Raw genomic sequence first — 13659 nt, 5'->3', positions numbered from 1 at the left:
CTACGGTAATCCGAAAACCCGGCGCTTCTAGTGTTAATTAACCATCCCATGCTTTCACAGTGTAAAAAAAAATCTTCAAAGTGTTCCCCAACAAGTAAAAAATATTAACAAAACCTTTCACACAAAAGAAATGCTCACTTTGGCATTCTGGGAGGCTAAAAACACACATGCACACTCAAACAAATACAAACTCACAGATTTCCAGTTCACTACACCTCACCTTGCTAGAAAACGTAACATTAAAACAGAATCTAACAACTGCAACCTGAACTTTGTTTCATTATATTTCATTACTTCAAACCAAACAACCAAAATATTTCCCATACAGAATAGATGCGATAAAATTACATCAAGGGGACCTTTCTTATAGCAACTTAAGTACAACACAAAAAGCACTGTTTTTGCCATTTTTTCTCATTTCTTAAAAAAACTCTCTTTTTACTTAAAAGGTCATGTCAACATAATTTTAATCGCCCCATTCTTCGCGTCCCAATAATGTTGACGGGACGGCCTGCTAGATTAACAACTCATTTCATAACAGTGCCTCATCGACTTTGGCCCTTCGCAGAAAGCGGCGCGAACTTTGGGCGCGAACACTCCAGGGAATGCCCTCTCAAAAGTCCTGACGAGGCCAAGCTCACCGGTTAGACATTATGATAAGTCACGGGCAAGTCGAGGGACCGGCCCGGCCGTGCCGTGTTCCCCGGGGTGCTGCACGTTGCTCACGTTGCTGCACCGGGGCCGTGCGAATGCACCCAACCGCTCCGTTCCGACCTTGTCCGACCTTGCCAGCCGCGCTGCCTGCTAGCAGGCTGCTGCCGCGCCACCACAGTGCCAGCCAGGAACGGGCCGCGCAGCCCAGCGGCGGCGAGTCGCACACACAGTAATATAGTCCTTTGCCAGCAAACACGAAAAACAACAACACAAACAGCAAATAAATATCTCTCATTTCCAGTAATAAATTTATATAGACTATTTTCTTTTTTCTCTCTTCTGTCTCTGAGCGCGGCGCCGTGCTAACACACACACACACACTCACAGTCTTGCGCGGTACTTGGACGGGCACACGGGGCGTCACACAGTCACCCTCCCTCACACGCGCCTCACCAGGACGTCCAACATGGCGCCCAGCGCCACGTCGGCGGAGACGCCCAAAGGCGCTGAGGGAGGCGAAATCGTCCTCTTTTGCCTTTCGCCCGTGATCGGCAGGCAGTCCCCAGAACTTGGAGAGCCTGTCCCGAACGCGTTCACGAAGGCGTCCACACTCTGCCTCGCAGTCCAGCAGGAGTCCAGCAGGAGTCCAGCGGCCGCCGCACACACACTGACGGGGTGGGTCTAGGAGTCGTCCTCCCCGTGGCGGCAGGGCTCGGCGGCGTTGGTGGCGAGGATGCCGTGCCGGGAGTGGACGCCCTCGGGCCACCATCAGACTTGCGTGTGCGTGTTGCCGTGCACCTGGTCGCCGGAGCAGTCCGGCACCGACATCTGCCCGGCCGGGCTGTAGTACTGCGGACAGAGACAACACCGTGAGACGGCTGCTTCTACTCGCGCCAAGGCGGGGAGCCTCTCCTCGCAGTAGACACCACCACTCCACTGGGAGGGAAGATTTGCCAGGATGGCGAGGGTGGCGGTGGAAATAAGAAGCTTTACGATCATGTGTGGTCTAGCCCTTAATGGTAATGAAGTGCAGGCAGCGCGCCCGTCACACTGCCGTGCCCGCCGGGTTGCCTACCCGCCCGATCACAGGCGCTCGTGCGCAGGCAAGACATGTTTTTATTTTACATTAAAAATTGAAAAAGTGCCACATTGCAAACATTTTTTATCTGCTCTTTATGCGTGAGAGGATCCTGTTAAAATTTCCGTACTTTTGTACGCAGTGAGTCTGGCAACGAAGTCGAGTCGACGCGCGGTCGGCCGCTGCCACACGTGGCCACACAACACCAAAAGGGAGGCCCAAAAGTTTCCCCCGCCGACACGTCGCCCGCAAATGACCTCGTTCTCGTTACTTGTTGGACCAGGACGGTGAGAAGCGACTCTGCTTGCACTTCATTTTTCCACCGTTTGGCGCCAACTCCAGACTCCAACTTATTCTATCCGCCAAATTCTCGCGGCAGGCCGTTGTCTCCTCGGCTCCCCAACTCTCTCTCTCTCTCTCTCTCTCTCTCTCTCTCTCTCTCTCTCTCTCTCTCTCTCTCTCTCTCTCTCTCTCTCTCTCTCTCTCTCTCTCTCACTCCGCCGCCACCCCGCGCTGCCATCGAGTCCAACGTCAACAGGGCACTTTATCACTTTGGCACAGGGACATCCTCACCCCTGCAGCCATGCCCTCCCCTCCGGCTCTCTCTCTCTTTTTTTGATAGCCACATAAGTAAAAACTTTCTTGGCAAAGCGCGGGGAGCAAAGCTTTATTTCATTTTTTCTGCACACTCCGCGGCAGTAATTTCTCCTTGTTCTCCGCCTACTGTCGTCATGTGGGCCCGGGCTGGGCCTGGCCGGGCTGGGCCTGCTGGCTGGGCCGGGCCGGACCGCCAGCCACCGGCGGGCCGAGGTGAAATCCGACAGGTTGCTTTCGCGCCAACGAACAACGACAAGAGAGGTGAGGCTGCCTCGCTGCGCAGACTGATTCCGAGAGACGTTTTCGTCGTTCTGCCTCTCTCGCACTCACGGGGCGGCCCCTATGGGTGCGAGAGAGACAGAGCGACCGTGGCGAGTACGTACCGTACTTACCCGGCCGTTGTCGAAGTCCCGCGGGCCGGCCATGGTGAGCCGCGCCTTCGCCTTCATGGCGTCCGAGAGCGGGATCTGTTAGCGGGAACAAGACAACAATTCAGTTCCAGTCCACAACGAAGGGTAGTCAGAAGGCCGCTAAAGTGAAGGCTTCGTCGCTCTGCCTCTCTCCCACCCCATGAGTGTGAGAGAGACAGAGTGACGGCGGTACTGCAGGCGAGCTCACCTTCGCCCTGGTGGCCTCGGAGTGCGACTTGTAGAAGAACTCTATGAGCGCGACGGCCAGCGCCACGATGAGGCCGCCGATGAGGATGTAGAAGACACCCGCGATGTTGCTCAGCGACAGCTCGTTCGTGTGGTCCTGCAACAAGGACAGACGGTTGCAGCAGTCCGTCTCGCTCCAGAGTCGGAGAGAGAGAGAGAGAACACGATGACACTTGCCTGCTTGTCCAGGTGCCTGCACTCCGTGCGGTCGTACCACCACTTGTTCTGTAACCTCGTGAGCTCGCCGTTCTCGCCGAGCTCCAGCACGTACAGGTTCAACTGCTCCCTGGAGTGAACAAGGAACACGGCCATGAGTATCATTGGGGAAGGTGTCAAAGAACAGCATTGAGAACCTTGTGCTCCACACAGCAAAGCATACCACAGTGGACCAGGAGACCGGCGGCGGCGGCGGCCAAAACTCTAGACGCGTTTCGAGCTCCAGAGTCGCCCAACAGGACTCGAAGCGAGCGTGTGGCCCCACCGATGGATTCCTCGTTCGGAGAGCAATCCATTGGTGGGGTCACACGTTCGGTTTGAGTCACATTTTGGCGACTCTGGAGCTCAAAACGCGTCTTGACTTTTGTCCACCTCCACCGGCTCTCTGGCACACTGTGCCTACCTGAGGGACGACTTGGGCGGCGTGGCGATGCCGAAGCCCTTGGTGTCGAGGTTGGGCCCCACCTTCATGGTGTCGCAGGGCTGCCGCTCGTTGGTGTACTCGTTCTTGGGGGACTCGAGCAGCAGTGCGTACTTGCCGCGCCGCTTGCGCACGCGCTCGATGCCCTCGTCGTACGAGTTGACGAACACCTCCTTGTGCGAGTCCATGTACTCCCACATGCGCTTGTACACCGTCATCTTGGCCCGCTGCGCCGACAGAAAGGATTATCAAGTCTTTTTCCTCGCGAGTTGCTCAAGAATGAGAGGCACAGTGGGCCAGAAGACTGGTGGAGACGGTCAAAATATCCCGGACGCGTTTTGAGCTCCAGAGTCGCTTAATGGGACTCGAACCGAACGTGTGACCCCACTAATGGATTGCTCTCCGAAAGAGGAATCCATTGGTGGGGTCACACGCCCGGTTCGAGCCCTGCTTCGTGACTATGGAACTCAAAACGCGTCTAGAGTTTTGGCCGCCTCCACCGGCCTTCTAGCAAATCCACTGTGAGTGAGCGGTAGCGGCAGCGACCTGGAAGAAGTCGTAGGTGGAGCCGTTGACGAGCGTGCCGTACGCGACGTCCGTCTGCGCCGCCAGGTCCTCGGCCGTGTTGATGGGCGTCACCATGCGCTCCACCGTGAGGAAGGCGGCCAGGTTGGCCGTGTACGACGAGATGAGGATCAGCGTGAAGAACCACCACACGCTGCCCACGATGCGCCCCGAGATGGACCTGTGGACGAGGATCCGGGTTCGAGTACCGCCCACGTCGACTTTTTGTCTCGTTCTAAAGCGCACAGTGAGGGAGACCAATGCAGGCGGCCAAAACGCGTTTTGAGCTCCAGAGTCACTAAAAGGGACTCGAACCGAGCGTGTGACCCCACCAATGGATTCCTCATTCGGAGAGCAATCCATTGATGGGGGTCACACGTTCGGTTCGAGGCCTATTTAGCGACTCTGGAGCTCAAAACGCGTCGAAAGTTTTTGCCGCCTCCACCGATCTCTGGCCCACTGTGAGGCTTTCGCGCTTACCTCGGCGATATGTCGCTGCCCTGCTGCATGAAGGCCCCCAGCGCGAACCACAGCGAGTTGAGGATGCTGAAGTCGTTGGCCACCACCGGGGCGGGGGCGGGGCCGGGGCCGCGGTGCGCGCCCGTGTTGGGCTCGTCGCCCCACTGGAGCAGGCGCCACTCGTAAGGCGAGAACCTGCAACACAACGCCACCTGGTTAACGGCGGCGAGCCCGGCAGGCAGCCCGGCAGGCAGGCAGCCCGGGCTGGCAGGCAGCGCGTCGAGGCAAGACGGTCATGTCAACTACCGCGCCTCCCGTTTCGCGGAATGGGTAATTACCTCCATAAGGACAACCAGCGGATACTCTCTCCCTCTCCCTCGCACCAACGCGGCGAGCCCCAGGGTGCGAGAGCGACAGAGCAAGCGCGTACCTGGACACGATGAAGAGCACGATGCTGACGCCGATGTAGGAGAAGATGACGCAGACCCAGATCTCCTTGGAGAGGGGCGAGAGGAAGGTGAGCACGCTGGGCTTCTGCTTGATGGGCTTCTTGATCATGATGGAGATGCCGAGCGACAGGAAGGGCTTGCTGAAGTCCACCACGCGCTCCCGCTCCGACGTGATGGTCAGCGGCGCGATGGCCATGTCCGCCTCCTGGACAAGAGCAGAAAACGACCGCCGTCAGCAAACAAGGCGTTATTTGAGCCCAAAGCACCACAGAAAAATCATCAGAAAAACGTAAAAAAAACTGCACACACATAAAGTCGGCACTTTTGATTACAGGGCGGGGGGGAAATGAGCAAAGACCTGAAACATAAAGCAACACTACAGGGGATGGGGGAATATATACGGACAAGAAAAATAGAAGGCGAGCATGGGGAAGGTGTAATGACTATTCATAGCCATGTCACATTTCCATTCACATCCACAAAGCCGGAAAGAGAGGGGGGGGCGTGCGTGTGCTCTGCACGGCTCCGCGGTGCTGCGGCGGCCCGTCAGGTGGCCGACATGAAGCGAACAGAGAGGGGGGGGGGCAAGTTTGGGAAAGGGTTGCACGGGGGGCTGGGGGCTCGGACAGGCACGGCGACACGACGGCAAGGGACGGCGTCCGGGGGCCCGGCCGGGCCGCCACAGCCCGCCAGGCACCGCCAGGCCAGGCGCGGCGGAGATCAACCACAATTAGCAAGTCAGATGCCGCGCAGATCCAGTCCCCCCCCCCCCTCCCGCACATGCCTGCCCGCCCCGCCTCGCCCCGCCTTGCCCCGCCTCGCCCCGCCTCGCCCCGCCTGGGATGCCGCAAGTCAAATTACCTGATGCGAGACACAGATACCACGTGGGTGGTGGTGGTGGCGCGGTGGTACACTGGCAGCCGCCTGCCCCGCCGCCGCGCCACGCCGCGCGCTCCGGCGTGCACAACAGCTGCCCGGAACGGGAACTCGGGGACCGGGGGCAGGAAGAGCCCCAGCAGCGCGGGGCGCTGTGCGCGCTGTGCGATAGGCGCGGCTCGCTTTCTCGAAAGCATTTAAGTTGCAAGCTCTGTTTTGCCTCTGGGGAGGCGTGGGGGCAGGTGCGCGCGGACAGATACAACAACGCACAGACACACACAGAGGGAGTCAGTGTGGCACTGTGGGAGTGGCGGCCCGAGCCCCTCGCAGTATCGGCCGCGGCTCCGCGGCGAGCTCGCTCCGGATTACATCCATATTCCTATACCTACTTGGAGGACGTGATTCGGTAATATGGAAAGCAGCCGTCCACTCCAGTGACGCGTACACTGCCTCCCGAAAAAAAGGGAAAGGGACGAAAAATAGGGATCCGGCGTCAGGCTTCAGTGAAGACGGCGCTACACCTTGGCGGCAGGGCGGTGGCAGCGCGACAGTACAATGGCCTGCCTTTGATTTCTCGCGGAAGTGGGAGCGGCAGCATCCTCGAAATAAGCCCAAGCGTCAAAGGCGATTGCCGATCGCGAAGCGCGGCACGGCACGGCACGACACGGCCCACGGCACGGCACGGCACGGCACGGCACGGCACGGCACGGCACGGCACGGCACGGCACGGCGCGGCACGGCACGGCACGGCACGGCACGGCACGGCAAAGGACTGTCCTGCCGCTCCGCCACTGCCCCACTAATTGGCCCGGGCCGCGCAAAAGTCGTAAAGTGATCTCCCCTCTCTTTCTATCAGGATTAATCAGGATGGAATTGAATCTGAGGCCAGAGGGCCGGGCTTGGATTGAGAGCACCCCGCGGAGGCCAAGGCTGCGCCGCGCTGCGCGTGGCCGCGGCCCGCACACCGATTCCGAGAGTCGTTTTCGTCGCTCTGTCTCTCGCGCACTCACGGGGCGTCCCGGGCAGGTGCGAGAGAGACAGAGAGCGACGACCAAAACGACTCTCGGAGCCAGTCCACTGGACTGGGAGGTGCAGATTGTAGGTACGAGGAAAGAAAGAGAGAGGGCTTCGAACCAAGGAAAGCTTGCCCCGCGAGGCCAAAGACTTTTCTCGTGAATTTAAGGTGATTAAAAGGGAGGAGGCGGGGGACGAGATAGATGGATAGATAGATAGATGGATAGATAGATAGATGGATAGATAGATAGATGAGAGACAGAGAGAGAGAGAGAGGGAGAGAGAGAGAGAGAGAGAGAGAGAGAGAGAGAGAGAGAGAGAGAGAGAGGCCCTGCAACGGAGCCGCGAGATAAGCGAAGCAACAGTAGTACAAGTAACGCGCATATGTGTGAGTGTGTGTGGGGGAAGAAGTAGTTGCGGGTTTGACTGGGGGCATGACGCCCTGGGGCCAGCGCTCTATTACCGGACAAACTTGTTGGGGAGGGGGGCAGAGCGACAGACAGACAGACAGACAAAACCACTGCTCCTGAACGCATTCCTCCGCTATCCCAATGCAAGCCTCCCTCGAGCGCTGGCCTGGAAGTCCCCACCGCCGCGTTGCCGCCGCTAAAACTTCCGTCTGATTCGCTGCTCGACTCCTGAGGTAACGTAACCGGCATAGTTTCGCTTTATGATTCAGTTACCGTGCCCCCCCCCCCGCCTCTCTCTCCACGCGTCGCCACCAGCGCAGCATTCCTCACTGAATTGAGAGAAGCGAGGCAGATGTGCGTGAGGCAATTATGCAGAGCAAAGCGTAAAAGAGAGATTTTGGCGGGAAAAACCGCTAACAGCTCCGATAATATATAAAAATATTTTTAAATAAATAAATATTTCGAAGGGTGCTGCCTCAAGAACCCGAAAGTTAAGCAACAGTATGTTTCTTCATGCCACCACTACGAGAAATTCGAGAAATCTGGTCCCGAAAAAATGCTGCTTTGATCGGTCTCGAACCCGGGACCTGCCGTTTGCCACACCACGCTCTAAGCCACTAAGCTACCGGGAGACCATGGCTCCCGCTCTGCCTGCGCTGGTAGTCAATCTTCTCTGGATATACCTCCTCAAGTCGTCGGTTGCCGAATAAAATGTAAATTCTACCGGTCGCGAACCCGGGACCTGCCGCCTCCCAGTCCATGCTCGAAACCACTGAGCGTGGCGAATAGTTATACAGTCTCGCGACGCCCATTGGCTTCTGATCCGCGGCGTTGTGTGTGGCGCCGTGTGTGGCGCGCCGTGTGCGGTGCGCGTGCGGGCGGGGCGTGTAGGCCTCGTTTACAACTCGCGGGGGAGCATGTCGGGGCAATGTTTGCGCCACGCCCGGGCCGCGCCGCGCCGCGCATAGTTGGACCGCGGCGACCGCAACGTGCGTGCCGCCGGGCCGAGATCCGCCGCGATTTGCCCTGATTTTCCGAGACCAGCTGCGCGTCATCATTGGCCGCCCACACTGTTAAAATTTGTTCTCACTTTATGACAAAATAGGAGATGACATAGTCATCGCATTCCAATGATGACACGACTGTCATCACTTTCCAATGAGGACAATGTCACGGCTTTCAAGTCCCGCTCTGCAGCGCACGGTTAGACTTGGTCCTGAAAGATTCAGGGCCGTAACGCGTCCCTGAGGTAGCCGGACACCCGTTTCCAGGACGGGAGTGGCGAAATTCAACCAGTTTGCCGTTTGGTCCTGGAAACGGGTGTCATTGGCGACGTTTGTCACCCGTTTCCAGGACGGTTCGGAATGTTTGGGGCTCTCGGTCCTGGAAACGAGTCTCGGCGGGCCCAAGACGCCGAAGTAAGACCAGTTCGCACCAGGTAGCTTGCACACTGAACTACATTGTACCGCTGGGCAATGATGCGCCATTCCCGCAGTGCGTTTCATGGAAAAAATCGGCAGCAAAAAGTGGCAATACGAAAGTCTCAAGGAGACCCGCCGATCAGCTTCGGTGTTCTTATGGGAACCGGGCCTTCATCCGACGCTCCCTGCCGCGCAATTCGACAGATTAGTGGGTTCGTATTAGGCTGGCCCACCCGAAGTGCGCGCGGTTTCTGTGGTACAGTGAGAGTCCAGATTCAGAGGCCTTACCTCAGAGGGGTCACATTGGGTATTTGAACCCGCGACCCCGAGTGCCGAGTCTAGTCAACTCCTCTACCCTGACCGCTCAGCCACCGAACCAGCTTGTCGGCGGCGATGTCGCAACTCCTCTTGAGCTGCCGTTCGAGAAATCTGGTCGCGAAAAAAGGGTACCTGGAGCGGTCTCGAACCCGGGACCTGCCGCTTCCCACAACATGCTCTTAACCACTGAGCCACCGGGACGCCATGGCACCGGCCCTGCCTGCGCTGGTACTCAATCTTCAATGGATATACCTCCCAAAGCAATTGGTCGCCGAAAAAATTGTATGTACTACCGGTCCCGAACCCGGGACCTCCCGCTTCCCGCGATATGCTCTTAACCACTGAGCCACCGGGACGCCATGGCACCCGCCCTGCCTGCGCAGGTACCCAATCTTCTCTGGATATACCCCCCCAAGCAATTGGTCACCGAAAAAATTGTGTATACTACCGGTCCCGAACCCGGGACCTGCCGCTTCCCACTTCAAACTCTTTACCACTGAGCTACCGGAGGACCATGGTGGTCGCTCAGCCAGCGCTGGTACTCAATCCTCTCCGGATAGACCTCCTCAAGAAGTTTGATGCCGTTGCCGAAAAATTTGCTCATGGCACTAGTCTCGAACCCGAGACCTGCCAGTCAGGAACGGAGCACTCTAAGCACTGCGCCATCAGGTTGCTATGCACGCCACCCACCTAGCGCCAAACTTGAATAGCCACCCATCTTGCTTGATGATGGACAAATTATAAGTTCGGCGCTAGGAGAGCAGCGCACATAGCAAACTGGTGGCGCAGTGGTTAGAGCGCTCCGTTCCTGACTGGCAGGTCTCGGGTTCGAGACTGGAGCCATGAGCAAATTTTTCGGCAACGGCAAAAAACTTCTTGAGGAGGTCTATCCGGAGAGGATTGAGTACCAGCGCTGGCTGAGCGACCACCATGGTCCTCCGGTAGCTCAGTGGTAAAGAGTTTGAAGTGGGAAGCGGCAGGTCCCGGGTTCGGGACCGGTAGTATACACAATTTTTTCGGTGACCAATTGCTTGGGGGGGGTATATCCAGAGAAGATTGGGTACCTGCGCAGGCAGGGCGGGTGCCATGGCGTCCCGGTGGCTCAGTGGTTAAGAGCATATCGCGGGAAGCGGGAGGTCCCGGGTTCGGGACCGGTAGTACATACAATTTTTTCGGCGACCAATTGCTTTGGGAGGTATATCCATTGAAGATTGAGTACCAGCGCAGGCAGGGCCGGTGCCATGGCGTCCCGGTGGCTCAGTGGTTAAGAGCATGTTGTGGGAAGCGGCAGGTCCCGGGTTCGAGACCGCTCCAGGTACCCTTTTTTCGCGACCAGATTTCTCGAACGGCAGCTCAAGAGGAGTTGCGACATCGCCGCCGACAAGCTGGTTCGGTGGCTGAGCGGTCAGGGTAGAGGAGTTGACTAGACTCGGCACTCGGGGTCGCGGGTTCAAATACCCAATGTGACCCCTCTGAGGTAAGGCCTCTGAATCTGGACTCTCACTGTACCACAGAAACCGCGCGCACTTCGGGTGGGCCAGCCTAATACGAACCCACTAATCTGTCGAATTGCGCGGCAGGGAGCGTCGGATGAAGGCCCGGTTCCCATAAGAACACCGAAGCTGATCGGCGGGTCTCCTTGAGACTTTCGTATTGCCACTTTTTGCTGCCGATTTTTTCCATGAAACGCACTGCGGGAATGGCGCATCATTGCCCAGCGGTAAATGTAGTTTTAGTGTGCAAGCTACCTGGTGCGAACTGGTCTTACTTCGGCGTCTTGGGCCCGCCGAGACTCGTTTTTTCCCGGACCGGGGGGCCCCAAACAATTTCCCCCCCCGTTTCCCGGGGGAAAGGGTTGACCCAAACCCTTCCGGCCCCCTGGCACCCCTTTTTTCCGGAAACCCAAACCGGGGAAACTTTGAATTTTGGGAACTCCCGCCCGGAAAGGGTTCCGGGCCACCTTCGGGGGGCCCCCCGTTAACGGGCCCCCCAAACCCGGCCAATCAAGTGGGCCCCCCCTAGCTCCCTTATGCCCCGCCCGGGGGCCTCCGGGGTGGTTTTGGGGGTTCTGCCGGCGCCCCCCTATGCGGGGGGACTCTGCCTGGCCAGCCTAAGGCAGCCCCGGATGGGCCCGGCCACCTCAAGTGGAGCCCGGCGGCTCAGACTCCTTCAGTGCGGCTGCGCGCGGCGCGCGGCGCGTCAGAGAGTGGATTTTGGAGGAGTCTGGCGTGCCGGCGCCGTCCCTAGTGCCTAGAGCCTCACCTCCGAGTACTCCAAGTCGTAGCTCCACGAGCGGGTAACTGAGTTTCCAGCGGGTTGCCTCCCCCAGGCCCCGGGCCCAGGCCCAGGCCCCGCCAGCCAAGAAGGCGCCACGCCTTCACGTGCCTCGCGTGCTCGCCGGCCCCCTCGGCGTGCTCGCTTGCACATATTGCGATTGGCGATGCCCGCGCGCCGCACCGCGCCGCACCGCACAGCGCTTGCCGTTCCAAGTTATCATCGTCCCGCCGGTTTCGGATTCAGATCCAGGTTCGGATTGTGATTGGTAGTTGCCGACAATCAGAGGCGTGTGGCGCCGGAGCGCCGGAGCGCCGGAGTCACGTATGAATGTGTAATGGCGCTTCGCTAGCTTCGCTTGCGCGCCGCTTCCGAGCGGGAGGCTGTCTCCCTCGCAGCGGGACGGGGCGCGCCGCGAGCGCGAGAGAGACAACGGACCTCGCCGCTAGCCTCGCGACGGGCTCCATTCGAACCGCAGACTGGGGGACCTGATTGCCTCACGACCGGTGCTTAGCGGCGCGTAGCTACGCCCTTGGCTGGCTACGTAACACAAACACACACAGACACACGCACCCTCTATCTCTCACTCTCTCTCTCTCTCCCTCTCTCTCTCACACACACACGCACACACACACACACACGAAGGCGCGTGCTCCCAGATGCAAACACGCAAAACAGACCAAAAAGGAAGATAAAAAAGGCTAAGCCTGCCACTGCGCTTCACCCAATCAATATATCCCTATGCTTCGCGTCTGGTTTCTCTGGTACCGTAACAAGCCCACAAGCCCCGGAGGGGAGGGGGAGGCCAAAAGTGCTGAGAGCAGAGAGAGAGAGAGAGAGAGAGAGAGAGAGAGAGAGAGAGAGAGAGAGAGATAGAGAGAGAGAGCGGAGCAGGTATGGCTGAGGAGTGCTGATTAGTGACCAGACTCCTCACGGGTCGGGTCGGCCCGCCGCCCGTCACCGTCCCTGCCCGCTTCTCTTTCATCGAGTCATCAAAAGTAATAAGAGCTGCTTCCTTTGCCATTTTATTTCCCCTTCCCCCATTTTATCAACTTTTCCACAATTCGCGCTGGGGTGTCCACCCCGCCCCGCCGCGGCCCCGCGCGAGCTGGCCCTGCTGATGGTGAAATTTCTGATGAGCAGCATAATGATTTCCAAACACGCGATCACACTTTGCGGGAAGTGATGTGACGGCGGTAATTTTAAACGACCTCGGCAAACGGCTGTACTTTGGGGCCTTTCTTTGCCTTTTTCCTCAAACTCCCCGGCGTTCCCTCAGACTCGACAGCGTTTCGCGCCACCCAATCTACATGCAAGGGGAAGTGTGCCCTGAGAGTGTGAACACATGGGCGGCCCTGGCGGCGCTCGAACCGACTCACGCCTTTACGTCATTATCAAGAGCATTCCGAAGGTCTACATTTCCATGCCCGGCGTATCCCTTAACGGGCCCCCGGGGAGGAAAGGAGGGGAGGGGGGGGGCTCTATAGCCGCGAAATAGTACTAAGGAAGGGGAGGGGGAAACGGTTGGAAAGTCGTGAAACAGCTGTGGGCATTACAGTGCAGTGCCTCGCCATGGCGGCCATGGCAGCGCCGCGCAGCCTCGCACTGCCGCCGGTCCCTTTCACCTCATTCGGTATGCCCTCTAAGCTTTCGGCTAAGCGGGGCCGTTCCGGGGCCGCCCCGCCTGGCCCCGCCTGGCCCCGCCAGCTAGAGACCAAAGGGCTGCCTTTCGGCGTCCTTTCGACCTTCTTTCGGTTCCCTTTCGGCCTCCCTTCGGCCTCCCTCCGGCCTTCCTTCGGCCTCCCTCCGGCCTTCCTTCGGCCTCCCTTCGGCCTCCCTTCGGCCTCCCTTCGGCCTCCCTTCGGCTTCCCTCCGGCCTCCCTTCGACCTCCCTTCGGCCTCCCTTCGGCCTCCCTTCAGCCTCCCTCCGGCCTCCCTCCGGCCTCCCTCCGGCCTCCCTGGCCTCCTTCCGGCGTCCCTTCGGCCTCCCTTCGGCGTCCCTTCGGCGTCCCTTCGGCGTCCCTTCGGCGTCCCTTCGGCGTCCCTCCGGCCTCCCTCCGGCCTCCCTGGCCTCCTTTCGGCCTCCCTTCTGCCTCCCTTCGGCATCCCTTCGACGCCTGCCTCTTGGACTCTCTTTTCGCTTCCTTTTGGCCGCATTCTGACTTCCCTTCTACTTGTCGTCGGCGGACTGTCTTTTGGCTGCCATTCTGCTTCCTTTTGACTGCGGCCCTGTACTGCGTCGGCGGTCTCTG

The 13659-nt window shown here is 58.8% G+C and overlaps 1 protein-coding gene across 2 annotated transcripts in view; it reads right to left on the bottom strand.

Annotated features, from left to right (window-relative positions):
• Positions 1-42: 42 nt before the first annotated feature.
• The window catches only part of LOC117640223 (glutamate receptor 1), a 239956-nt gene continuing 226339 nt past the window's right edge, over positions 43-13659 (bottom strand). Inside the window, exons 13-20 of one of the 2 annotated variants that reach the window (XM_034376550.1) lie at positions 5076-5299; positions 4667-4840; positions 4169-4367; positions 3605-3849; positions 3163-3271; positions 2948-3082; positions 2713-2796; positions 43-1503 (exon numbers count right to left, since the gene is read on the bottom strand). In XM_034376550.1, coding sequence (XP_034232441.1) covers positions 1423-1503; positions 2713-2796; positions 2948-3082; positions 3163-3271; positions 3605-3849; positions 4169-4367; positions 4667-4840; positions 5076-5299 — 1251 coding nt within the window. In that variant the 3' untranslated portion in view covers positions 43-1422. The remainder of the gene's footprint in view (positions 1504-2712; positions 2797-2947; positions 3083-3162; positions 3272-3604; positions 3850-4168; positions 4368-4666; positions 4841-5075; positions 5300-13659) is intronic. The other variant, XM_034376552.1, reaches the window with a different exon arrangement.

This window comes from Thrips palmi, unplaced genomic scaffold (genome assembly GCF_012932325.1).
Source record: "Thrips palmi isolate BJ-2018 unplaced genomic scaffold, TpBJ-2018v1 HiC_scaffold_12, whole genome shotgun sequence".
NCBI classification, from domain to species: Eukaryota; Metazoa; Arthropoda; class Insecta; order Thysanoptera; family Thripidae; genus Thrips; species Thrips palmi.
Note: the sequence above shows the minus strand (reverse complement) of the source record. Positions and strands in the feature narration are given on the sequence as shown.